The sequence below is a fragment of the Chelonia mydas genome, chromosome 5, assembly GCF_015237465.2.
Source record: "Chelonia mydas isolate rCheMyd1 chromosome 5, rCheMyd1.pri.v2, whole genome shotgun sequence".
NCBI lineage: Eukaryota > Metazoa > Chordata > Testudines > Cheloniidae > Chelonia > Chelonia mydas.
This window is the reverse complement of record NC_051245.2, coordinates 48,518,739-48,545,880: the sequence shown is the minus strand read 5'-3', so window position 1 is coordinate 48,545,880 and position 27,142 is coordinate 48,518,739. Positions and strand designations below refer to the sequence as shown.

The 27,142-nt window shown below is 44.6% G+C and overlaps 1 protein-coding gene across 6 annotated transcripts in view; it reads left to right on the top strand.

Annotated features, from left to right (window-relative positions):
• The window catches only part of FCHO2 (FCH and mu domain containing endocytic adaptor 2), a 230,456-nt gene that overhangs the window by 79,391 nt on the left and 123,923 nt on the right, over positions 1-27,142 (top strand). For all 6 annotated transcript variants that reach the window (XM_037903050.2, XM_037903047.2, XM_037903046.2 and 3 more), the window contains one exon: positions 15,743-15,841. In XM_037903050.2, coding sequence (XP_037758978.1) covers positions 15,743-15,841 — 99 coding nt within the window. The remainder of the gene's footprint in view (positions 1-15,742; positions 15,842-27,142) is intronic.

Here is a 27,142-nt window from a genome sequence, read left to right as displayed (position 1 = left end):
TACTGGATGAGACAGTTCTGGCTGATGGACTTGCTGCACATATCAGCATAGGTTCCAATCAGACTTCCAGAAAGCCCAGATCTGTTGTCACAGAACCAAGAACAAATTTTTCATCCAGACCCAGCATCTCTACAACTGATGACCTGAATGTTGGCTGGAGGCGTGGAAAGACTGCTCTTCACATGTTTAGAAAATCTTGGCACAAAGCAGAAAACCATCCATGAGGAAGATCCATTCCTTTAAATGCGAGAGATTTTCCATATGGGCAACCCAACACAGTCTAGTGCTTGACCAGGCCTTAATACTGAAGATTCTGGATTACTTAATTGCAATTGAAACATTCTGGACTCTCCTTCAGTTAGATGAAGGGTCATCTGATGATGATATCAGCATATTGCCCTCTAATACTGTTGCTTTTGATAGTCTCCTATGTGACAATATTGAAGTTCCTTAGGGGTGTGATTGATGTACACTTATTCACTGGGAACAGAGCCTACCCCAACATGAGACCTCAACATTGTTCTTCTGAAGCTAATAGAGCCCTCTTCTGAGCCCTCACGGAATGCCCTGTTTGCTATCTGACCCCTAAAATAGTCTTTCTGGTGGCCATCACCTCAGCCAGGAGAGTAAGTTTCAGGTGCTCAGGGTTGAATTTCTATATACAGTGGACATAGTGGTTATGAGACCTCATCCAAAGTTCATTCCCGAAGCGGTATCTGAATTTCACTTAATTCAAGTAATCAGCTTACCTGTATTCTTCCCTAAATCACATTCCACACACAGGGAAAAGAAACTGCACACCCTGGAGATATCATTCTCTATGCTACTTCATGGACAGGACTAAATCTTTCAGGCTACCCCCATGCACGTTTTTGGTGATAGATGGTCACTCTAAAGGCCAAGACATTTAATCTGACTGTCTTAATGGACTATTGAGTGTATCACATTGTGCTACCAGCTGTTAGAGATACTACCCCCACTGTCCACCAAGGCTTTACTACAGTTCAAGCAACATCCTGTTCCTGTTTCTGAAATTACAATAACTGCTGTGTAGAGTAGTCCAGTGATATTTGTAACCGTTACGTACTGGACTTGGCTGCTAGAACCAGAATAATGCCAGATTTGGGAAAGCATTCTCTCTCTCTCTCTCTCTCTCACTCTTAGGATCTCTTTCCCCCCAGTGTAGATGGAGATATACCAATATACTTTATTTTGGTTTGGGAATCAAAATAAGCTGTACCAGAATAAATACCTTTATACTTGTATAACTGCATACGCAGTAAAGTGGTGGTTGCCACTTTAATTATGCCAGCAGGGTTAAAGTAGAAAACTTTTAAATGTAGACAAGCTCTTCTTTCTGTTTTAAACCAAGTATATTTTGGTTTAGCAGTTTCCTTAAGTTGATTTGGAACAGGTTTAGGCTAAACTGAAACAAGTCACTCTTAAAATGAAATAATTAACTGAAATAAGCATCCACACAGTGCTTTGCACCAATTTAACTAAAATAATACAAATTTATATACACAGATCCTTACTCTAGATGTTTTCTTAGTTCTTGGCCTATCCTCAGTGGTTAAGGAGAACAATTTTTCACCCTCCTCCTTGTAACAACCTTTTATGTAATTGAAAACTGTTATCATATCCCTCCTCAGTCTTCTCTTCTCCAGACTAAACAAATCCAATTTTTTCCATCTTTCCTCACAGGTCATGTTTTCTAGCCCTTTAGTCATTTTTGTTAATCTCCTCTGGACGTTCTCCAGTTTGTCGTCATCTTTCCTGAAATGTGTTGAGAACTGGACACAACACACTAGCTGAGGCCCTATCAGCATGGAGTAAAGTGGAAGAGTTGCTTCTTGTGTTCTGCTCTTACAACACACCTGCTGATACATCTCAGAATAATGCTTGCTTGTTTTTTTGCAATAGTGTTACACTGTTGACTCATATTTAGCTTGTGATCCACTATAACCTCCAGATGCCTTTCCACAGTACAGCAGAACCTCAGAGTTATCAACATTGGAGTTACGAATTAACCGGTCAACCACACACCTCATTTGGAATTGGAAGTACACAATCAGGCAGCAGCAGAGACAAAAAAAAAAAAAAAAAAGCAGTATAGTACAGTATTAAACATAAACTACTGAAAAAAAGTAAAGCAGCATTTTTCTTCTGTGTAGTAAAGTTTTCAAAGCTATATTAAGTCATTGCTCGGTTGTAAACTTTTGAAAGAAACATAATTTTTGTTCAGAGTTACAAACGATCTCCATTTCTGAGCTGTTTGTAACTCTGAGGTTCTACTGTACTCCTTCCTAGGGACTCATTTCCTATTTTGTATGTGTGCAATTGCTTGTTCCTTCCTAAGTGGAGTACTTTGCATTTGTCCTTATTGAGTTTCATCCTGTTTACTTCAGACCATTTCTCCAGTTTGTCCAGATCATTTTGAATTTTAATCCTATCCTTCAAAGCACTTGCAACACCTCCCAGCTTGGTATCATCCACAAACTTAATAAGTGTACTCTCTATGACATTATCTAAATCACTGATGAAGATATTGAACAGAACCCGCCCCAGACCAATCCCTGCGGGACTCATTCCATGTGCCCTTCCAGCTTGATTGTGAACCACTGATTACTATTCTAAGTCCTAGTAATATAGTGTAAGGAGCCACCAAATAGTCTGACCTGTATATTTCACAGCCCACTAGCACTACCCTGCACCCACACGCTAACCTAACAACTGAAATTAGGCCTAAGTATTACAGCCCCCAGGAGACTATACAATTACATGCCACGGGCAGAGAATAGAAGGGACTGAGGTGCACTGGCAGTCAAGGCTTATGTAATGGCAGGAAAATGATTAAGTGAAATATATCCAGATAATGCCAGCAAATAACCTGCACCCACATGCTGAAGAGGAAGGTGAAAAATCTCCAAGGTCACTGCCAATCTGATCTGAGGAAAAATGTCTTCCGGACTCCAGATGTGTGTGTGAAGTGTGTTTTGAGACAGATTATGACTTGCGAATTTGAGAGGCTAGATTGTGATGGTTTAAAAAACAAAAAAAACCATACACAAACACACCGGACACCAGAGTGTTTTGCTCTTTCAAATTGGTTAAATTATAACTTACTCCTCAATGAGTGCAGATGCTGTTGATGTGTTTGAAGAAATATGATTTAGAACTAACTTTATTGTTAAGGGTGTTTAAAAAACAAACATATGCTTCATATCCAATTGATAAGTTGAAGTAATAGATACTCTATATAAAGGTGTATATAGATAGCCAGATATATATTATGCAATTGGTACACACTTCTAATGAAAATAGAAAGTGGCATTTGCATAGTTGCTATTTCCATTAATTGAGATAACTCAGAAAAAATTAAACGTAAATGTTGCAAAACATTCTTTACAAAAAACAACAAAAAAAAAAAGCAAGTGTAGGCTAAGTACAAGTATGAAAAATTTCAGTTCGAGGGGGTAACTTTTTCACAAGGTTAGAAGGTAAGAAGAGAGGCTTGTAATAAGTTCCTACACAGGCCTAACTTTAGCATTTTTTAATAATTGAGGTAAATGCTTCTTTGTTTTTTTTAGTTTGAATGATTGCAGATCTGTTTAAAATTTCCATATACAGGGAAATAGGTTTACTTACCAAATGTTCTGTGAAAGTCTCTCTCTCTCTCTCATAGGTTCACACTGACCTAGTTACCTTCCCTGCTAGGTTTGGGATTATATGTTCATTTTTGGTGATGTCACTTTATCTTTATTAAATTGCTGAAAAGGAACAGACAATTGAGGGTGTCAAAAATAGTTATGCATCTCCAGTGAAGTACTTGTATGTCAATCAGTGAGGAAGTTAAATATCTTGGAATCCTGAGCTCTTCAAAAGTCTACAGGTGTTAAATACTGGTTCAGAAATCCAATAGTGACTTTGTATGAACAGAATACAGTTCTGGGCAAGTAACTTTTCTTTTCACAACACTTTTTGAAAGCTTACGGGAAGGGATATGTGTAATTTTAGAAAATAGGGGGAAAAAACCCATAAACTCGCACTTTAAATTGCATTTAAGCATAATTTGAGTGCACTGTTTGCAACTATCTTTTTATGAATACCAACCAATTCATGACAACAGTAATATGGAAGCACAAAGTTTTAGATAATAAGCCAGTTCCATTCTTATTTAATACTAGCTTAAAAGATCTAAGAAGCAACTTGAATATAAAAGCAAAATGTCTAAATATTAACTAGTAAATGTTCTTCCTTGGATTATTAAAACAGGAATTTGGAAAACTTTTTGTTACATTGAATTTCCACATGTTCATCACTTACACATTTTGACAAGATGTCTGTGAAAGTTTAGTGGACCTGTTTATTTCTTAAATAAGAGTAGAAAAAGTCTGCTAAATCATACATTTATTTTTTGTTAATCAGGTGAGAGTCAACATCTCAGTAGTGAATGAGAGGTAGATAGATTGAGTGGGAGTAGGCCATGAAGGGCTATAAAATTGAAGACTTGTAATTTGTTCAATGTGATGATGAAGAGGGAATCAATAGAAGAATGATAAGAAAGAGGTGGCATGATCAAAGCAACGGACTAGGAAAATGATCTTTGCAGTAGGATTCTGAACGGATATGAGTAGGGCAAGATTGCATTGTCAAAGTCAGAGAGAAGGATGTGGTAATAATCGAGACTCAAGATGAGAGCCTAGACACTGTCTGGATAGGAAAGACGGAATTTTAGAGATGTTATTCAGAAAGAACGAGCAAGATTCAGATATAGCTTGCATGTGAAGACCTAGAGAGAGGCCCAAATTGAAGATGATGCCTCGGTTACAGGTTTGAGTGACAGGCAGGATAATGGTGTTGTCACAGTGATCAAGAGAGGACATAGCAAGCTGGGTTTGGGGGGGGGATGAGATTAAAAGATCTGTTTTAGCTGTATCGAGCTTAAGCTGTTGACTAGATATCCACAAGGAGTTGTCGGAGAGGCAGGCCGAGGTTTTAGTTTGGACAGGAAACAGCTGTGGATCAGAGGTAGATCTGTGAGTTGTCAGCATATACACCTCTACCCCCATATAATGCGGTCCGATATAACGTGAATTCGGATATAACGCAGCAAAGCAGCGCTCCGGGGAGTGGGGCTGCTTTGCCTCGTTATATCCGAATTCATGTTACTGCAAGCAGTTCCTCTATGCCCCCCCCCCACTTGCTGCGGCCTCCCCACCCCAGCTCATCTCTGCCTCCTCCCACGAGTGCGCCACCGCTTCGCTTCTCCTCCCTCCCTCCCAGGCTTGCCGCGTCAAACAGCTGATTCTCAGCAAGCCTTGGGGGGAGAAGCAGAGTGGTGGCGGCACACTCAGGGGAGGAGGCGGAGCAGAGGTGAGCTGGGGCAGGGGGGATGCGGGGAGGGCCAGAGCAAGTAACCGGCAGGGGGGAGGGCGCAGAGGAACCACTCACCACCCCAGCTTACCTCCGCTCCGCCTCCACCTCCTTCCCTGAGCACGCCGCCGCCACTTCGCTTCTTCCCCCACCCCCCTTCCTTCTTTCCAGGCTTCCCATGCCAAACAGCTGATTGACGCGGCAAGCCTGCAAGGGAGGGAGGGAGAAGCAAGCGGTGGTGGCACGCTCAGGGGAGGAGGCGGAGGCACGGTGGAGGTGAGCTTCGGCGGGAAGCGGTTCCTCTCCCTACCCCGATATAACACGATCTCACCTACGAGACGGTAAGATTTTTTGGTTCCACATTATATCTGGGTAGAGGTGTATATATGGTAGTTGAATTTGTGTTTGTGGGTGAGATTACCTACAGATAAAGTGTAGAGGGGGAAGAGAAGGGGATGCAAAGACAGAACCCTGTGGATACAGAAAGCTTAGGGTGAAAGTGCAGTAGCTGGAGAAGCAAGTGGAGACAACAGTGGGATTTTTTTAAGATGATAGAGAGTACAGTAAGTTGTATTGTGAGGGGAAAGAGCCAGAGGAAAATCGGAGGTTAAGGGAGGGGATGAGATTATGTTTGTGGGAGATCAGGAGATGGGGTGCGGTCACGGAGACAAATGGAGGGGTTAGAAGAGAAGAGCAGATGAAAAAATTGCCTCTGTGACAGGGAAGAAGAAGGTGAGAGTTGCTGGAGGCAAAGTGGGAAAGGCAAGTTGAAGGGAGGAGGAAGGTTTTGTTTTGGAAGAAATTGCCAAGATCGTGTACAGCAAGAGATGTGGAGACAAGAGGAAGTGAGTGAGGGTTTGAGGAGTGAGTCAAAGGCAAAAATACAGCTGACATTGTGGTAATGGGATTCAGTAAAGTTGAAGAAGCAGTTCTTCCAGTAGTATCCCTGTGGGTGCTCCATTTTAGGTGTTCACGCACCCATGCACCTTTGATCGGAGATTTTAGGTAGGCAGTACCTGTTTGGCCTGTTCATGCACTTCAGTCCCCTTCACGTCCTGCACTGAGGATATATAGCTCTGCACAGGCAAACAGTCCTCAGTTCCTTCTCAGCTGCTTTGTATATCTAACATGCCTGCATCGTGATTAGCATTACTGTTTTTGCAGTTTAGTTAGTTTAGTTTAGTTAACAGTAGTAGTTTATTTAACCTGGTAGTTATTTAGAGAGGTTTTTCATGTGATTACAACCTCCGCCCTCCACCTCCTCTAAAGGGAGCTCCTTGGGGGTAGTTCTTGCCATGGTATGCTGGAATCCCTGGAATTCAAATGTTGCCTCTCCTGCTGGGAATCCATCCTGGTTAGTGATGGACACCCTGAGTGTCTTTGCTATATGGGAGACACTCACATACCCGCAACATGCAAGATCTGCATCTCTTTTAAAAGCTGATCAAGGAAAAACAGAGAAATCAAGTTTAGGCTCCTGATGGAGCAAGCTCTGCAACCAGCCTTGGATCTGGATACAGGTAACCCTACTGTACGCTGGCCTCCAAATTTTATTAATGCCCCATCAATTGCTGCATTTCAGTCACCAAGATCCTCAACAAAGAACAACACAGTAGGTAGTGACTAAGCTCCAAAGAAAATAAGTTCTAGTTGTTCTTCGAGTGATTGCTCATGTGTATTCCACAATAGGTGTGTGTGCTCGCCACATGCACCGGTGCCGGAAGTTTTTCCCCTAGCAGTACCCGTAGGAGGGAGCGCCCCAGCGACCCCTGGAGTGGAACCTGCATGGTGCAGTATAAGGGGAGCTGCGCGCTTCCCCTACCCTCAGTTCCTTCTTGTCTCCAGTGAAGGTGCGTCGGAACTACTCTGCTCCAGCTTTGCTGTAGCTCGTCCCCAGACCTGTTCATTTGTTCATTGTTGGTACCTGTAGTTAGTTAGCTGTTTAGTTAGTTCAGTTAGTCAGAGAGCCCTGGCCGGAGCATGCTGCATGCCCCGGATTTTAAGTTGTGCGGCACTTGTAGGCGATCTACGCCAAGGAGTGACCCGCAAGCAGACTGTCTGCGCTGTTTGGGAGAAACCCATATCGGCGATTGTTGCAAAATTTGCAAGTCATTTAAGCCTCGGACCAAGAGAGAGGGGGACATTAGGCTCTGGGCCATTCTCATGGAGTCGGCGCTGACCCCGACTCCGGTGCGCCACTCTGAGCCGGCACTGGGCACCGCTGTGTCGGTTCGTGGCGACCTTCCGGTGCCATTGACCAGTCGGCACCGCTCCCCATCCACAGGGCACGCCAAGAAGGCCAGAAAGACGCCACCTTCGCAGCGGCACCGAGGAAAACCCGGGACAGAGGCTAGACCCATGTTGGGCAGTCCTCAATCCCCACCAGCCTCTAGGCGTCTGACTCATGTAGAGCAGAGTAGCGCGGCCCCTTCGGAGCAGGCCTTCCTGAATGTCCGGATGCCATCCACACCGGAGGCCCTGCAGGCGGCCCGGGACATTATGTCCATGCCAGTACCAGGAGCACCGCCGATGTCGGCCCCATGCTTCAGGGGCAAGCCACTGCTGAAATCTCCGCAGTCACCCCCAGCTCAGTACTGGTCTCGGTCCAGAGAATATTCCTAATGCCATTCGCCGCCCAGCCACTGTTCAGGGCAAAGTCCCTGTGGATCGCCCTCGACTCCCACCAGACTGTCTGGTTGGGTTCCGTCAGACAGAGACTCGGCACCGCTCCACCTCGAGGAGCGAATACTGACGGGACCGAGGCAGGCATCACCAAAGGTCCTTGTCTCGGAGGGGTTATTGCAGCCGGTCATGGCACAGACGTCGACACCGTTCCCGCTCGGAATCCCGCTCCAAGACTCCGCCAAGGCATCTCCTCTGCAGCCCCGGGTGTCAGTCGCTGTCGTCTCGCCATCGCGGGTCCGCCCATCAGAGCAGATCACAGAGCAGCCGTTACCGACGGTACTGGTCCTCCACCTAGGGATCCGGGGACAGCGGCAGGTCGTATGTCAGCCCAGCCTCCATTCGTAGTCATCCATCAATGGGTCAGGCCAGCCAGGCCGAACAGCCGGCCCTGCCGGTGCTGCAGCAGGTGCAGTGGCACTGGGCGCCATGGCTGGCCCAATGGTACCAGTGGGTACCATGGCCCCCGATGCAGCCCCCTGTGGGGGCTCGCTTGGTGGCCGGAGCCTCGGAAGCACCCTCGGCCTCTCTCTCCAAACCGCCGAGGAAGGAGTCGGTGGGACATACATCCTCGGCACCGTGGCCAGAGACCAACCAGGTGGTGGATCCTCTGGTGCCAGCGGACACCCAGAGTACCGCACCGGCCTCCTTGCCCTCCCCGGATGAGGCGATTACGGCCCCGCCCCGCTCCATCCCGCAGGAGGACTTCAGGGCCCACCAAGAACTCTTAAAAAGGGTGGCATCAAGCCTCCACCTCCAGGCAGAGGAGATGGAGGAGGCCTCGAATTCCCTGTTTAATGTGCTGTCCTCTTTGGCACTGGTCAGGGTAGCCTTGCCTCTCCATGAAGGGATGGCAAAAATTTCGAATGTCCTGTGGCAAATACCCGCCTCGTTGGCCCCCATCTCTAAAAGGGTGTACCCGCCAAGGGACATGAGTACTTATACACCTACCCAGAGCCCAACTCCCTGGTGGTCGAGTCGGTCAACCACAGGGAATGGCAGGGCCGGCCAGCCCCTACCGCGAAAAATAAAGATTCATGGAGGCTGGACTTTTTTGGAAGAAAAATGTATTTGTCCTCAAGCTTCCAGTTACGAGTGGCAAACCACCAGGCTCTCCTGGGCCAGTATGAGTTCAATCTGTGGGGCTCCCTGCCCAAGTTCAAGGACTCCCTCCAGGAGCGCCTTAAGAAGGAGTTCAAAGCACTGGTGGAGGAGGGTACAGTGGCTGCCAGGGCAACCCTGCAGGCAGCTTTGGATGTGGTGGACATGGCCGCGTGGTCCATGGCCTCCACAGTGTCCATGAGAAGGGCGTCGTGGCTCCTGCTCTCTGGGCTGTCCAGCGAGGTGCAGACCTCCATGCAGGATCTCCTGTTTGATGGCAAAGCTCCGTTTGCAGAGCAAACAGATACAAGCCTGCATGGCATGAAAGACTTCTGCACGACCTTCCAGACTCTGGATCTCTGTGTTCCGGCTCTGGCTAAACCTAAATTCAAGCCGCAGCAGACTCCCGCTCGGGCCACCCACCTAAAATATGAGGCCGCCCATAAGAAGTCGCGGGACTGTAAGAGGCACCCTCAGAGGCAGTCTTGGCCTGCCCCCCAACCTGGGTCCTCCAAGGGCAAGGAAGCGGGGAAAAGGCGATTTTGATGGGACGCTCGGGGGCGCCCTGCCAGTTCTCATCAGGGATGCACCCTCAGTAAAGCTTCCCTTCTCCAATTAGTTGTGTGCTTTCCTCCCGGAGTGGTCGCGGCTGACCTCGGACCCATGGGTCCTCAACACCATCTCCCGGGGCTACACCCTCCAGTTTACTTACTCCCTGCCCAACCATCCTCCGTCCCTCCTAGGGGACCCCTCGCACGAAGCTCTGCTCGCTCAGGTGGTGGGGCCGCTCCTGGCCTAGGAGCGGTGGAAGTGATGCCTGGGGAGTTCAAAGGCAAGGGGTACTACTTCTGCTATTTCCTTATCCCAAAGGCCAAAGCGGGACTCAGGCCCATCCTGGACCTGCGAAGTCTGAACCAGTACATGGTGTAGCTCAAGTTCTGCATGGTCTACCTGGCCTCCACCATCCCCTCCCTGCATCCCGGGGACTGGTACGCTGCCCTCGATCTGCAGGACACGTACTTCCACGTTCATATATTCGAGGGGCACAGACGCTTCCTCCGTTTGGTGGTGGGGCAGAATCACTATCAATTTACGGTCCTCCCGTTTGGCCTGTCCACTGCCCCTAGGGTATTTACAAAATGTATGTCAGTGGTAGCAGCCTACCTCAGGCACTGGGGGGTCCAGATCTTTCCCTATCTGGATGATTGGCTGGTCAAGGGCAGCTCCCGGTCGCAGGTGAGGGATCACGTGATGCTCCTCTTGTCCACATGAATCGCTTTGGGCCTGTTGGTAAACAACACCAAGTCCACGTTAGTCCCAGTTCAACGCATAGAGTTTATCGGGGCACTCCTGAACGCCTCGTCGGCCAGAGCCTCCCTCCCACCGGACAGGTTTGAGACCCTGAAGGGGCTCATTGACACGGTCATAAGGTTCCCAGTGACAACAGCCAGAGCGTGCCTCCAGCTCTGGGGTCACATGTCGGCGTGCACATATGTGGTCCATCACGCCAGACTCAGGATGAGGCCCCTCCAGCGTTGGTTGGCCTCGGAGTTCTCCCAAGCCAGGGACAGGATGGACAAAGTCCTCCCCATACCCGACTCGGTGATCGCCTCCCTACAGTGGTGGTCCGCCCCAAGTAACATGCTCCAAGGGGTCCCGTTCAGGGACAGGGCCCCATCGCTGGAACTGGTGTCCGATGCGTCGGACCTGGGTTGAGGGGCCCACGTGGGGAACGTTCAAACCCAAGGCCTGTGGTTGGCTCAAGATCTGACCCTGCACATAAACATCAAGGAACTCAGAGCAGTACGGCTGGTGTGCGTGGCCTTCCGCTCGCACCTGGAGGGCAGGGTGGTCAGAGTCCTCACGGACAACACAGCCTTGATGTTCTATATCAACAGGCAAGGGGGGGCCCGCTCCTCTGCCATGAAGCCCTCAGGCTGTGGGATTTCTGTATAGCCCACGACATCTACCTAAAGGCCTTCCATCTACCGGGTACCCGGAATGCCCGGGCGGATCGCTTGAGCAGGGACTTCTCTCAACACGAATGGTCTCTCCACCCGGAAGTGGCTCACAGGCTTTTCCGAGTGTGGGGGACTCCCCAGGTGGACCTGTTCGCGACTCGGCAGAACCGGCGCTATCCACGGCTCTGCTCCAGTGGGAGACTGGGAAGGGGCGCTATCTCCGATTCCTTCCTCCTGTCCTGGTCAGGCCACTTCCTATATGCCTTCCCCCTGTTCCCACTGATCAGCAAGGTCCTGGAAAAGATAAAGACAGACAAAGCTCGGGTTCTCCTGGTTGCCCGGCGTGATCCAGGCAACATTCGTACGGGACCCTCACGGGCCTGGCAGTTGCTCCACTGTGGCAGTTGCCATTCCATCCAGATCTGCTCTTCAAGGACCAGAGTCGCCTTCTCCACCCCAGCCTACCGCGTGGCTGCTCAATGGCTAGGTAGGGAGGAGAGGACATGCTCAGAAGGGGTTCAACGTGTCGTGCTAGAAAGCAGGCGGCCCTCCACGCGCCGCGCCTACTTGGTGAAGTGGTCCTGGTTTTCTAGATGGGCGGGTGAACGGGGTGTCTCCCCGGTGGCTGCCCCGATCCAGCTTATCCTTGACTACCTTCTCCACCTTAGAGCCCAGGGCCTGGTGCCCTCGTCAGTCCAGGTGCAACTGGCAGCCATATCGGCCTTCCATCCGCCGGTGCAGGGTCACATGGTACTCTCCCAAGTTATGACTGGCCAGTTCCTTAAGGGGTTGGTCTTTTTCCGTATGCTAGGCCCTCGGTCCCGCAGTGAGGCTTGAACCTGGTGTTGGCCCATCTCACAGGGCCCCTGTTTGAGCTGCTAGCCACATGCTCCTGGTCCCACCTCTTGTGGAAGGTGGCCTACGTGGTAGCAATCACGTCGGCCAGGCGGTTCTCGGAGCTCAGGGCCCTGACTTCTGAGCCTCCGTACACAGTTTTTCATGAGGACAAGGTCCAGCTCCGCCCACACCCTACATTTCTCCCGAAGGTGGTCTCTGCCTATCACATGGGTCAGGACATTTTTCCCCTGGTCTTCTGCCCCAAGCCCCATGATTCTAGTGAGGAGCGCCATCTCCACACTCTCTATGTGCAACAGGCTCTGGCTTTCTACCTCGAGCAGACCAAGCCGTTCAGAAAGTTCTCGCAACGGTTCATCGCCTCGGCTGAGCACGAGAGGTAGGTCGATCTCCACTCAGTGGCTTTCCAACTGGATCACTTCGTGCATCCATACCTGTTATGACCTGGCGGGTATCCCCCCTGCCACCAATTGTGAAGGCACACTCAACTCGAGCGCAAGCCTCGTCGGTTGCCTTCTTGGCCCATGTCCCCATTCAGGACATTTGTAGGGCTGCCATGTGGTCTTCGGTTCGCACTATGCAATCGTCTCCCAAACCAGGGATGATGCTGGGTTCGGCAGGGCTGGCCTCCGCCCTAAGAACTTGTGAACTTCTACCCGCCTCCAACAGATATAGCTTGGAATCACCTATTGTGGAATACACGTGAGCAATCACTCAAAGAAGAAAAGACAGTTACCTTTTCTGTAACTGGTGTTCTTCAAGATGTATTGCTCATGTGTATTCCACATCCCACCCTCCTTCCCCTCTGTCGGAGTTGTCCGACAAGAAGGAACTGAGGGTGGGGGGAGCGCGCAGCTCCCCTTATACTGCGCCATGCAGGCGCCACTCCAGGGATTGCTGGTGCGCTCCCCCCCTACGGGTACTGCTAGGGGAAAAACTTCCGGCACCGGTGCACGTGGCAAGCACGCACACCTATTGTGGAATAGACATGAGCAACACATCTCAAAGAACTCCAGTTACGGAAAAGGTAACTGTCTTTTCTCCTTGTGGAAAACTTCCAAAAAGAGCCAGATCACTTCAGAGACCATGTGCTCTAGAGGCTGCAGGTCCCCAGGGATGTTCCATGGAGGCTCGAAGCTGCTCCAGTACTGGGAGCTCTTTGAAGACTTCCAGTTCCTCGAAACACCATTGTACCAGTCATACCTCAGTATTGAAACCAAACCAGATATTGTTGAAGCAGGATGAATCTAGCAAAGACTCCACTCTATTTCACAGAAGCATGCTACATCTTCACACTCCCTGCGTTCTGTATCTGAATGAATATCCAAGGTGTCTGCACCTGTATAATAGAGGCTGTGTATGTCATCTGTACTGGAGTCATCTGGACAGGCCGGTGTCTCAGCAATCAGTGCCTTCGGTACTTGCCCCATCTTCCAAGATGAGGCCACCAAAGCAGGCAGTTCCCTTGGTAGTGACACCAATTACTGCAGACCCTTGACTGATTTAAACTAATTTACACCAGTTCCATAAGAATTTAGATATTCTAGAGACTTATTTATGTCAGATGAGCTGGAATCCTCCTTGTTAATAGGAATCAAGCAGTTGTCAGTACCGTGATCTATTGGGTCACCGAGACCATATCTTACACTAGTACATCCTAGCTCTTCAGTACCGACTGCGTCAGATAGGCAGTTGCATTCACCTCAGGCATCTGCTCCACTACTGGATTTTCAAGGATGATTCCTCAGACTCTCAGATTGCTTTGGGAATCCCCTGACTATTCTACAACAGGCATTCCCCCATCTTTCTACCATGAGACTGAAATCTCAGGGACAGTCTCATACCCCTCCTTATTGGCATGACCAGGGTTGGATGCCATCTCCTTTGCTTTGTGGTCCACCTCAGTGCCTGTATTTGGATCTGTGGGCTGTTTACTTCCAGCAGTTCTCAAAGCCTCCCAGTTCCTCCCAAAGGGACCATGAAGGGAGACATGCTTCTGTCTCATTACTCCCTCCTCAACCTCAGGAGAAGTCTTTTGAAGACCAGGAAGCTAGAGTGGACAGGGAAGACACCCTGCAAACTAATATTCCATCATCCTCACTAGATGAGGCCATAGTTCTGCCAACACCTTCTCTCGCTGATGACTTTAAGCAATTTCAGGAGTTGATTCTACTACAAGAGGTCCAGGAGTCCCAACATAAGCTTTTAGACATTTTACTTACAACAGCTTCTGGCAGGGCGGTTCTACTAATGAATGAGTGTTAGTGGATCCCACAAAACAATCTGGCGCGCAATGCCCACTGGCAAATGGGTACACAAGAAATATTACATACAGGTAAAATAATTCAGATCCATGCTTCTAGAGTAGATGCTTCTGTTGCCAGTGCAGTCTTGTTTTCAGTGTTAGATCTAACTTAGAAGCTCTCACCTTCATCAAGGGATACTGCTCAGGAGTCACCTACAGTGGAGCATCCATAGGAACACTTTTGAAGAAGAGCTTACTCTCTTTGGGCAATAACTGAAGGAGTTTGAGATGTGTGTCCCTGTGAGTCTCTGCTACCTGCTCTCCTTCCCCTCTGATTCAGAGTCTTGTATGTCAGGATTTCACAATAGGGAAGGAACTGAGGGGGCAGTTCCCCCATGCAATTCTTTATATATCCTCAGTACAGTCCACAAACAGGACTGGAGTGTATATGCAGGCTGAATAGGCATTGCCACCAAAAATCTCCTATCAAAGGTGCATTGGTGGAGCATCCAGAGACCCATATCCTGGAGAGCTCCAGTTACAACACAAGGGGAGTAACCTCTCCTTTTGCTGAGAAGATGGCAGAACTCATAGTGGAGAGAACAAATTCGTAGTGGAGGAAGTCAGCCTGGTCATGGGATTTTCACCAGAGATGCTCTCCAGCATGAGAGCAGGAGCAAAGGAAGCAGATATTGGGGGTGAACCAGGGCTTGGGGTTGGCAGAGCAGGTTTTGTGGTGGGAGGGAGTGGCAAAAAAATCCAGGGTAGAGGAGAATGAAGCATGGAGAGTCGTCAACCACATCAGTGGAAGAAAGGAAAGAGAGGGCTGAAAGAAGAGAATTCGTAAATGCTGGTGGAATGGAAGTCATGAAAAGGCTAAGTGACAGGATATGGGGATGGGGGGAGGGCAGGGCTGATGGGCAATGCTAAAAAAAAAAAAAAAAAAAAAAAAGAAAAAGAAAGTAATGGTTGGAGAGGGGAACTCAGCAATAGAAATTGGAGAGCAGTGCTTATTGAAGACCCTGTCAAGTGAACAGCCCTTTTGGTGAGTGGGAGTGTTGAACCAGTTAGTTTTCTGTTTGTCTCCACAGATATTTACAAGTACAGTTGCAATAATTGTGTTTGCAAAAGTATGTATTGTATGAAAGCTTTTCAAAATTGTACTCCGAAAGAGCCACTAGAAGTTAGTTATGTAAGTACTACATAAATTGCAGTAGTAACTAATCTTCAACTATACTAGAATGTGAATTTTTTAAAATGCTCAAATGGTTGAATGTGATATGATAGAATATCTTTCTAAGTATACTACCTAGCTAGCTTTAGTGTATCCAAAAATGCCTGCCTTCCTCTTACACATTTTATTAATAACTGTGGTTCAGACCTGGAAAGTAAACTGTGTGTTGGTGATTATTTTTCTTGGCCAGCGTATCTAATACTGCAGTCATCACACCGCAGTTCACTAATTATTTTAACTATATTAACTGTTTTCGTCATGACTCTAATTGCTTCTTTTACTACACAGAAATTTCAAGACATTGAAGAAATGCATCTCCTTCACATGAAAGAGATTGTAGAATCTTTGTCAAATACTGTAAAAGAAATTCATTTACAAATAGGCCAGGTGAGTTTATTTAAATTAATCTTTGTATTAATCTGACTATAAAATTTGTTAGATTTGTTTCTTAGATTATGAAAAGTCATATATCACTTATTGTTTCGGCAACGATTGCCAGTTTTTGGTCCATGACATAGACTTGTCTTCCACTAGAAAAAGGAGAAATGTGCCAGCAAAATTTTTTTCCTGTAACCTTATTGTTCACTTTATGACAATACAAGCTTTGAAATTGTCACTTTATGACAATACAAGCTATGAAATTCAAATGTATAGATGCCACAACTATTATAATATATCACTCTTTTGCAGGACTTTTTTTTATTCCTTCAAATTGTATAGACTCACATCTTAATATATAGGAGCAACATAACCAGGGAACTTTGAATTTTATTACTTTTGAGCATGTAAAATCACAGTCTTTATGCTGCATGTGTTTGCATATATCTGTGGCTTTATTCTTGAGTGATTGCATGTTACAATAAACACATTGGGCCAAATTAATAGGTAATATAAATGGCTGTATAAAGTACGTGTGACCAAGTAAGTATAAATTATACTCTGAATGGGGTGTGTAGGGTTTTAGCAGGAAAACAACAAACGAGGGTATACACCTTTCTGTTTGCTTTTTCTATTACAGCCTTGTGCTCCCATTCTCTCAGTATGTAAATTACACCCACTTACTGAGGTGTAAATTACACTAGTGTTTAAATCCCTTCTAACTTTAGTCCACTGATCGTATTTATTTGTGTCCTCATAATTTTTATAAATTGAAGTACATTCCTTATGTACTTATACTTAATACATGTATGTGATGGATAGCTGCACTCGGTGTACATATAGAGCCACGAGGGATATCATGCATTGTTGAGGATTATTCAGGGGCAGTATACACACTTCATTGATGATGTGTTCCCTTCAACCGGTATTCTTCAATCTGGCAAAGTACTCATTCCTTATCCAAAAGTATATAATGCTAATATTTCAGTTATTTTTTTAAATAGTTCAATCCTGATAAAAACAAAATGTTATCTATATTCTGAAAACTTTAAAAAAAAAAAAAAAAAAAAAAAAAGCAAAATAGAATTTTATCAAACTCTGGAGCCAAACCTTATTTTTAGAGTGAGAATAAGTATGAGAAATTTAAGACACAAAATAGCATCTTAAAATAAATGTTCCTCATTACCCATAATCACAGTTTCAATCAGTTTCTGAAAGTTGCTGTTCTCCCTCATGACTTCTAAATTCTAATGTTTTTTTTATCAGATTAATATTTGGAAGGCTCTGTAAAGAATGCAGCTTTGGTTGATATAGAAATAGGATTATAGGTTAAGGATGAAACTGAATAAGATGATAGTACCTTTACAAAGAGGTCTGGGTTCTCTCATGTTGTTCCCCTTAGTATACCTATGCTATAGGAATTTTAACAGAAGGATAATATCTAAAAGTTCAACACTGTGTAGAATTTCAGTATTCAAGATAGTATGTGTTTTTGAGGCATGAAAATCACAAACGTTAAATGATGATCCTCTCAGGCAAATAGGGTTATGTTTTTCTCATTTCTGGGCAGTTATCCCCCTGTGTCTGAAGACCATTGAAAAGGCTTCTCTTTCAGTTCCTGCTTTGGATAAATTCTGCAAATTATGAATAAACTTTCGGTATTCAGAATTGATTTCTTCTTTACTTAAACAGCCTATTTCCACCTTTAGACTTCCATACTCTTCATTTTAAGGACTTTTAAAATAGTTTGTCTAATTGGGTATACCAGGTATTAGTGAAGTGATACAGGAACTGACTATTGAGAGTCATTCTAGAGAGAATGATCAGTCTTTTAATTTTTAGAAAAGGGGGAAAGAAGGGGATTATCCCTGCTTTTAGACAGTTGTCAGTGCTCTGGTTAAAAACCACCATAGTTAAAAAAGCCTTCTGTGATAAATGAAGGGAGGCGTAACTCCCTTTTATGCAGCCAGCCAGCCAGTTAGCTATAAAATCCCTCTTAGTAGCTATTCTCTACTTGCTTTACCATGAAGGATTAAAAGTCACTGCTATGCATAGGTAAAAGGAAGTGAGTGTGCACCTGACCAAAAGAGCCAATGGGAAGGGTAGAACTTTTTTAAATTGATTCAAGACTCCCCTTTTGTCTGTTTGTCTGTTGTCCTCGGGGAGAGGCAGGCAGGGCTGTAACTATGCTGTAAGAAGCTTGGGGCCAGGTATGAAAAATCTAGGTATCATATCTAGAAGCTCTACTTATTTGAAACCTCAGATATGTAAGTAAATCAGGAAATGTCTAGGAAGATGATGCGATCTTTATCTCCTTTTATTTCTTTATGGCTTGTGGACTCCTCTGTGCTAACCCCAGGTGCTTTTGTTTTGCTTGTAACCTTTAAGCTGGACCTCAAGAACTTATTCTTGATGCTTAATCCTTGTAGCTGCTCTTTTTAAATCTAGCAATAGCCTAAATTCCCAAATGTATTTTCTTCCTTTTGTTTTTTAATAAAATTCACCTTTTTTAAAAAACAGATTTGGATTTTTGTGTCCTAAGAGGTTTGTGCACATGTTGTTTAATTAGCTGGTGGCAACAGCTGATTTCCTTTGTTTTTCTTTCTCAGCTCTTCCCCGTGTGGGGGTGTGTGTGAAAGGGCTTGAGGGTACCCTACAGGAAGGAATTCCCAAGTGCGCCTTCCTGGGTTCTCAGAGGGGTTTTGCACTTGGGTGGTGGCAGCATTTACCAATCCAAGGTCAGAAAAAAGCTGTAACCTTGGGAGTTTAATACAAGCCTGGAGTGGCAAGTATTAATTTTTAGAGTCCTTACGGGCTCCTCGCTTCTGCACTCGAAGTGCCAGAGTGCCAGCCTTGACACCTTCTTTGATAGTTGATCTTCCAAATTTTCATTCGCTATCAAACCAGGATACATTTTTCATGAACATTTTCATGACAATTTTTTCCCTTTTTGTCCAAATTTTAAGTTTTTCAAATTGTTTGACCAGCTCTAATAATCAGTTATGCAAAAAGCTTGTGCATTTTTGAGTATTTGAAAAATTTCAATCAAGTGTAGAACATGTTACAGTACAGAAACTACAGTGAGCATATAAAGTGATTTACTAATGGATCCAGATGTAAACTCTCTACTCTTGCTTCTTTTGCTTAATCAGCAGCATTCCGTACAGTGGATCATAGTAATCTCTTAAAACACTTAGCCCCAGTATGGCTGCCGTTATATCTTTCATGAATCTCAGCGCAATTTCATGTGGGGCATATTCTGTGTATTTTTAGTTACACAAAAGTTGCTAACATATATATTTCAAAGAGATTTCTTGATCTTTTTTCTCCATGAGCAGATGCTGGTTCATAGTGTTTATAGTTACCCAGTTCAGTTGTCTTTTGCATTTAGGGCAAGAGTATGTATATATCCGAAAGCAAATTTGTCTGTTGGTTACAGTAGGGGACTGGAAGTCTGGAGACCTGGATTTCATTCCGAATTCTGCCCCTTGACTTTGTGAGACCTTAAGAAGATAATTTCACTTCTGTTTCCCAATTTGTAAAATAGACATAAAACCTATCCTTGTAAAGAACTCTGATATCTTCAGGTAAAATACCCTGTAAGTGCTATATTCTGGTGGTGGTGATATTTATTGATGTCAATCGTCCGTCTTGAAAGACAGTGGTGTAAATGTCAAAGCAGTTCAGCTGCTGTGTGTCATGCTGTTGCATTGCAAGTAGCTAAAATGTCCAATTCTTGAATGACAGTCCTTGTCCCAAATAGTGCAGGTGTAAGGCTCCGGGCCAGAGGATGAATGTGGCACACTACTAGCTTTTGAGGCCAGCAGCGCTTTCCTCTTCACTTTCCTCTCTCTATGTATTATTTATTGGTTATTTATTACCATCATAACATTCGTATTTTGTTCTTTTAATCTTTAGTATAATGGATGTTTCGTTTCACCAGTATAATCCAAAATGAAGTCAGTGGTGGTATATTTTATTTTGTTTTCGTATTGTTGAAAAATGTGCTAGGGTGCTTTACTGAAATACACAAGATAAGATACCTGCCTTCAAGAACTTAACCACTATTTTTAGCAGTGATGCAATGAGTGGGTGACAAATAGGGTGAGGCGGAACAGTGTTTACAGTAGCAAGATTATGTGGCGACTATATTTTTGGCATGTGCATTTCTTATAGTTTATATTTCACAACTCTGCCAATCCCTGTGTGTTCAATCTTTCCTTGTACTGTGTAATCTTTGTCTCTGCTCAGCCATCCAAACATGCCAATAGTCTCTACCCATTTGTCAACTTCTTACGCAAACATCTCTGTCAACGCAATTCCTTGCACATGTAACACTCTCCCTTAATTTATCTGTGAGGTCACTTTCGTCTCCTCCTTCAAATCCCTCAAGAGCAACCTTGCTTAAAATAACACAGTCCAGCTGATAATGGGTATGCTGAGAAGCTCTTGAGTATAATCAAGACATATAATGTAAATAGGTATGTAATAGATATCTAGTGTCTATAAATACTACATTTTAAAAAACTGTTAAAAGAATATTAAAGTTGCCAAATCAAGCACTCAAAAGTTAGGAAATGCAAGAATTAAGTTGCTTATACAACCTTAATTCAGCTCTCTTGTGCAATATGATCATGTTTAATTACACAAACTTATGCTATTTTTTGTATAGAACCCTGGCCTCAGTTGGTGCACAGGATGGATGCTGCTCACTGAGCGAGTAGCCAGTGTGTGGCCCAGTGCATTATTTACTTAACACTGTCCAAATCCTGCACTGAATACAGAATTATTAATTTCTTCGTGGACTTTTCTGTGATGCTCTCATTGTAGTATTTTACAAACATTAATGAATTTATCTTTACTACAACCCTATGAGAGAATCACCACTTTACAGATGAAGAACATAGACTCAAAGTCACAATTGTCAAATTTTCACTAATTTTAGGTGCCGAGTTCAGCCTATGGCCTGAATTTTAGCATTTTATAGCAGTTTATATGTTCTGAGCAGAGTTCCCATCAGTTGCATTTGTGAATATTCAGCATGTAATCAGACCCCAGGTGCCTCAGGTTGGGTACCCAGAAAATAAGGAGCACATAGTGGCCACTTGTGGAATCTTTTTGTTTTGTGACTTACCTGGCATCGCATAGGAACTCTGTGGCATAGGCAGGGTTAGAATCCAGTTATTCAGGTAAAAACAACGAGGAGTCCTTGTGGTACCTTAGAGACTAACAAATTTATTTGGGCATAAGCTTTCGTGGGTTAAAACACACTTCATCAGATGCATGGAGTGAAAAATACAGTAAGCAGAGTATATACTCTAGCACATGAAAAGATGGGAGTTGCCTTACCAAGTGGGGGGGTCAGTGCTAACGAGCCAATTCAATTAAGGTGGAAGTGGCCTGTTCTCAACAGTTGACAAGAAGGGGTGAATACCAGGGGAGGAAAAATTACTTTTGTAGTGCTAACGAGGCCAATGCAATCAAGGTGGCCCATTTCCAACTGTTGACAAGAAGTTGTGAGTATCAGCAAAGGGAAATTACTTTTTGTAGTGACCAGTTCACTCCCTGTCTTTATTCAGGCCTAATTTGAAGGTGTCCAGTTTGAAAATTAATTCCAGTTCTGCAGTTTCTTGTTGGAGTCTGTTTTTGAAGTTTTTTTTGTTGAAGAATTGCCACTTTTAAATCTGTTGTTGAGTGTCCAGGGAGACTGAAATGCTCTCCTACCGGTTTTTGAATGTTACAATTCTTCGTGTGATTTGTCCATTTATTCTTTCGCGTAGAGACTGTCTGGTTTGGCCAATGTACATGACAGAGGGGCATTGCTGGTACATGATGGCATATATCACATTGGTAGATGTGCAGGCGAACGAGCCCGTGATGGTGTGGCAATGTGGTTAGGTCCGATGATGGTGTCCCTTGAATAGATATGCAGACAGAGCTGGCAATGGGGTTTGTTGCAGGGTTTGGTTCATGGGTTAGTGTTTTTGTTGTGTGGTGTGTAGTTGCTTCAAGTTGGGGGGTTGTCTGTAAATGAGGACTGGCCTGTCTCTCAAGGTCTGTGAGAGTAAGGGATCATCCTTTAGGATAGGTTGTAGAACCTTGATGATGCGCTGGAGAGGTTTTAGTTGTGGGCTGTAGGTGATGGCTAGTAGCATTCTGTTACTTTCTTTGTTGGGCCTGTCCTGTAGTAGGTGACTTCTGGGTACCTTTCTGGCTCTATCTGTTTCTTCACTTCCCGGGGTGGGTATTGTAGTTTTAAGAACACTTGAGAGAGATCCTGTAGGTGTTTGTCTCTGTCTGAGGGATTGAAGCAAATGCGGTTGTATCTTAGAGCTTGGCTGTAGACAATGGATTGTGTGGTGTGGTCTGGATAAAAGCTGGAGGCATGTAGGTAAGTGTAGCGGTCAGTAGGTTTCTGGTATAGGGTTTGTTTACGTGACCATCACTTATTTGCATAGTAGTGTCCAGGAAGCGGATCTCATGTGTGGACTGGTCCAGGCCAGGTTGATGGTGGGGTGGAAATCGTTGAAATCCTGGTGGAATTCCTCAAGGGCCTCCTTCCCATGGGTCCAGATGATGAAGATGTCATCAGTGTAGCACAAGTAGAGTAGGGGCGCTAAGGGACGAGAGCTGAGGAAGCATTGTTCTAAGTCAGTTATTAAAATGTTGTCATACTGTGGGGCCATGCGGGTACCCATAGCAATCCCGCTGACTTGAAGGTATAAATTGTCCCCAAATCTGAAATAGTTGTGAGTGAGGACAAAGTTCAGGCACCAGGTTTGCCCTGACATTGTCAGGGATACTGTTCCTGACGGCTTGTAGTCCATCTTTGTGTGAAATGTTGGTGTAGAGAGCGTCTACATCCATAGTGGCTAGGATAGTGTTTTCTGGAAGATCACCAATGGATTGTAGTTTCCTCAGGAAGTCAGTGGTGTCTCGAAGATAGCTGGGAGTGAAGGCCTGAAGAGAGAATCCAAATAGCCAGACAATCCTGCTCTCAGGGTGCCAATGCCTGAGATGATGGGGCCTCCAGGATGCCTAGGTTTATGTATCTTGAGTAGCAGATAGAATACCCATAGACGGGGCTCTAGGGGTGTGTCTGTGTAGATTTGTTCCTGTGCTTCTTCAGGAAGTTTCTTGAGCAGATGGTGTAGTTTCTTTTGGTAACCCTCAGTGGGATCAGAGGGTAATGGCCTCTAGAATGTGGTGTCAGAGAGTTATGACATTCAGCTGCATTAACCATGACAGCATCTTTCCTTTCTGAAGTTCTCAGCCTCATTCACTACAAAAATAGTTAAATTTTCTTTAGTTAAATGAAGCTACTTTAAATGTGCTGGATATGTAAGGAAACAAATTTTATCAAAATTCATCAAAACATTTTGCGTTTATTGAATTACTAAACAAAGAAAGTATTATCTGCAGTTAGTGAAAAGAACTAATTGGTCCTGGCCACCATGCCCTTCAAGATTTTAGAACTAGTAGATCTCATCTTCTCTCACTTCATTTTTATTCATAGATTGGAAGAGGAAAAAACTTTCCTGCCTTTTCAGCTCTCAGTTGGTTTCTTGACTTTGAACAAACTAATCATCGAACTGAAGTAGTTGAATAAATTGAAATGAAGAAAATATTCTCTCTGCTCCTGCAGAAGAGGCTACTGCTGTCAAAAGCTGTTTTAACTTCAGCCAACCCTGATTTTAGGTGACTTCCACCAGTTCAGTGACTATCTTTAAAATTTGGCAGCAAGCTTTTGAAATTAATTTCAATTTAAAAAAAAATATTTTTTAAAGATTTTAATAGATTATAGTAAATTTAAGACTTAACATATTGTCATAATTTTAAGTTTATTTTTAAATAGATTTGTTTTTAAAAAATATATTTTTATTTACATAAAAATCCAATTCAATTTTTTTTTAGTCACCTATTTTTATTCAGCCAACTAACTGTATATTCCTCATTTTCAGGATGCCAATTTTAAGATGCAGCAGTCTCATTTGCAGAACTGCTGAGCACTCACCGCTGCAACTGAAGTTAGTGGGCACTGTGTTATATAATGACTATCCCCTGATTCTTCAGAGTACTTAACATCTCCATTTGGCAGCCCAAAATTAGTGGACTCTTTTTACCTTAATCTTTGATCCTCAGTTCCCATCTGTAAAATGGGCATAACAGTAGATCCTCACAGGAGTGTTGTGAAAATTAATCAGTTGATGTTTAGTGAAGCATTTAAATGAGTACCATAACAAAGCCCATGAGAAAATTAATAATTATGTATTTAGAGCAGGGTTTTAATAGTGTGCAGTTAATAAGACATGGGGCCACTCTCAGACAGTGAGGATAAAACAAAATGTTGTGCAGCTGCCCATTTAGCGAGCACCGTCTATTTTGTGCACTGAATGAGGGAGGGGTCCTGTTTAATTACAGGACCACTTTTTTTTTTTTTTTTTAAAAGACAGAATCATAAAACGTACACATAAGGATCCTGAATGAAAGTTGCAGAAGCAACTTTAATTCTGGACTTTTTTATATTTTGAGTGCTTGACTTTGCAAACTTAATATGCTTTTAGCGTGTGTGTGTGTTTTAAAATGCTGTGGCTATGTGTCTGTTTTGTCCTGGAGCCTTGGGGTGGGGGACAAGGTAAATAGAGAACAAATGAGACATGCTGATGCTTTGTGTGGTAGAGAATGTTCCTTGCTATATGTGTTTACGGCATGGAAAGTAGTGGGGCTTTGTGTCTGATTGGAGCCTACCACAATACATATAATAAATATTTTATCCAATGTCTAAGTAGGATTTTTAGCTAGGTAATTTTTAAAAGTACTACAGGTTAAGTAGAGTTTTCAGACCTCAGATGTACCCCCAACTTTTCTGGTATTTCATGTGTATAAATAAGTTTTGTTTTTGTTTTTTTGTTCTTTGAGTATGTCTGTGTGTATCTCATTGTATGTGCACATGCGCCTCGCATGCACCAGATTGGATTTTTTTTTTAATAGCAATGTCTGTTGTGGTTGTGCACATGCCCTGTACCACCTCGTGCTCTTGTGCAAAGGCAAAAAGGGCGAAATGGCTGCAACCTTCCCTCTGTTCCCTCTTACCTCTTGTGGCAGTGAAATGGAACCTGGCAAGTGTCTTACTGCTACTTTCTCTGTGTTTCAAGCTCACTTCCTATGCTGTTTTGGTGGTGAAACTCTCTTCATGGTCCTTATCCCTTATGTTCTTTAATTTCTTTATTTTTCTTTTTTGAATGTCCAAATTAAACACAGATTACCATCCCTATACATCTCTTTATACTGTGAGACAAAGTGCCCCACAGCAACTACCATGATAAACTCTAAACCCTCAGGGTTTAAACTCTGTCTCATCTCATCTCTCTAATTTTCCTGGTCAGTGGGCATAACTAGTTCCTATTGTCTCTGGGGAAGACCCACATCCCTGATCAGTGTTTGGTATTGAAATCCTTCTTATTGAGGATTTGCAAGTCAAGGCACTTACAGCTGAAACTATACCCATTCAAGTATTCAGTGCATGTCATCTTAGACCCAAAGGAGATAACCACCTACAAAGAATCGAAAGGTCATCCTCAGCGAGTACCCTTGTGAACAGACACTGCACCCTGATAGTGACAGGAGGACAGGGGAAAATAACACCATAGAAATTGACTCTAAACAACTTAGCATGGGGGGCCTTTGGCACTGGCCACTGCTACCTTAGCTCTGTCAACCCCTTCAGCACAAGTACTGACAGATTTGGCACTGGCCCTGAGCACCAATGCCTCTGGCATGAGAACTGACACCAGCGCCCCAACACCAGAGCAAGACTGAAAGGCAGGGCCAGGCAGAGTCAGACATGGCTTCAGACACCACCCCAAGAAGACAAGAATAGACATCGCTCCTTCTAAGGGCAAGGTGTCTGTCCTCCTTTAAGGGAGTAGTATAGGTAAACCAGCAGTGACACTGGCACAGACACCAGCAAAGACACCCAGTGCTGATTACAGAATCAAGATGTGCCCTCATGGAACAGTCGAGGTCCCTTCCTGGGAAGTCATAAATCCTGGGGGTAATGCCAGGTACCAAAGCTGCTATTCAAAGAGTGTTACTCTTCATCACAGTCAACTGAGTCTTCTCTCCAATGCTGAACAAGGATGATTTGCCTGTAGACACTGAGAGAGAGTCTGTACCAGAGATTCCTCATGCAAGGGACCACCACAGGAGAGACATGAGTTGCATTGAGCTGACCAGTCAGCACAGGACCAGTATCCATACTCTGTGCCACCCTGGCCATACTGACCCAATTGGGGACCTTTATCTCAAGTGTCCCACAGTAGATTCCCTTCCTGTGGGTTCAGAAAGAAGCAATTGAGCTCCTTGGGCAACATCACTACCCAGACCATTGACCCATAGGACAGATGGCAGTGTCTAGTAACTGGGAGCAATGCAAAAATCACAGCACCCTCAGTTTCCTTTGAAAGAATAGTCCTTGTTGCAGGACTAGGCAGTCTTGTTGGCCTGTATATGAGGCCCTTACCCAATGGCTGGTGACTTGAAAGCCTTTCAGGATCTTTTGCCTCACATCATGGAGACTAGATCTCAAAACAGTGATACAAGAGAAATCACATAAACTCTTTGACATTTTTGATCACGTAAGTTTCAGCCACAGTTGCTCTCCCCATTAATGAGGACATACTAAAGCCAGACAAAGGGCACTGCCAAACCACCATCCAACCTATTTCCAAAGTGGTGAAGAAATGTTATAAAGTGCCCCGGAAAAGCTTCAAACACTTCTGCTCTCACCCAAACCCAGGATCATTGTCAGCTGCAACAGTGCAGGAGACGCTGAAATTGATTAAAGGAATGTCCAAAGATAAAGACCACAAAAAGCTAGGCTAGTTCAGGCACAGAGTCCACTTGTCCACCTCACTGCAACATCATACGTTGAACAATCAGGTGTTGTCAGGAAATTATATTTGGCAAACATGGGAAAGGATAACTTTCTTCCTCGCAAAAGTACCACAGGACACTAGAGGGAAAATAAGAGGTCACATAGTTGCTGGAGAAACCCTATAAGCAGTCCTGGATGCCTCTGACTTGGCCACAAGCTCAATGGCTGCAGCTGGCCTCTTGGCTTTAGGATCTGAAATACCAAGAGAAGTCGTAGACACCATCCATGACCTACTGTTCGAGGGGATGGAGCTCTTCAGTAAGAAAACAGACAAAGTACTCCACTTTTTAAAAATAACAAAAACCAAAACTCTTGAAGGGCCATCCTGAGGTTACTGGGTGTTTATACACCAACCCGCTAAAGGAAGTCTTACA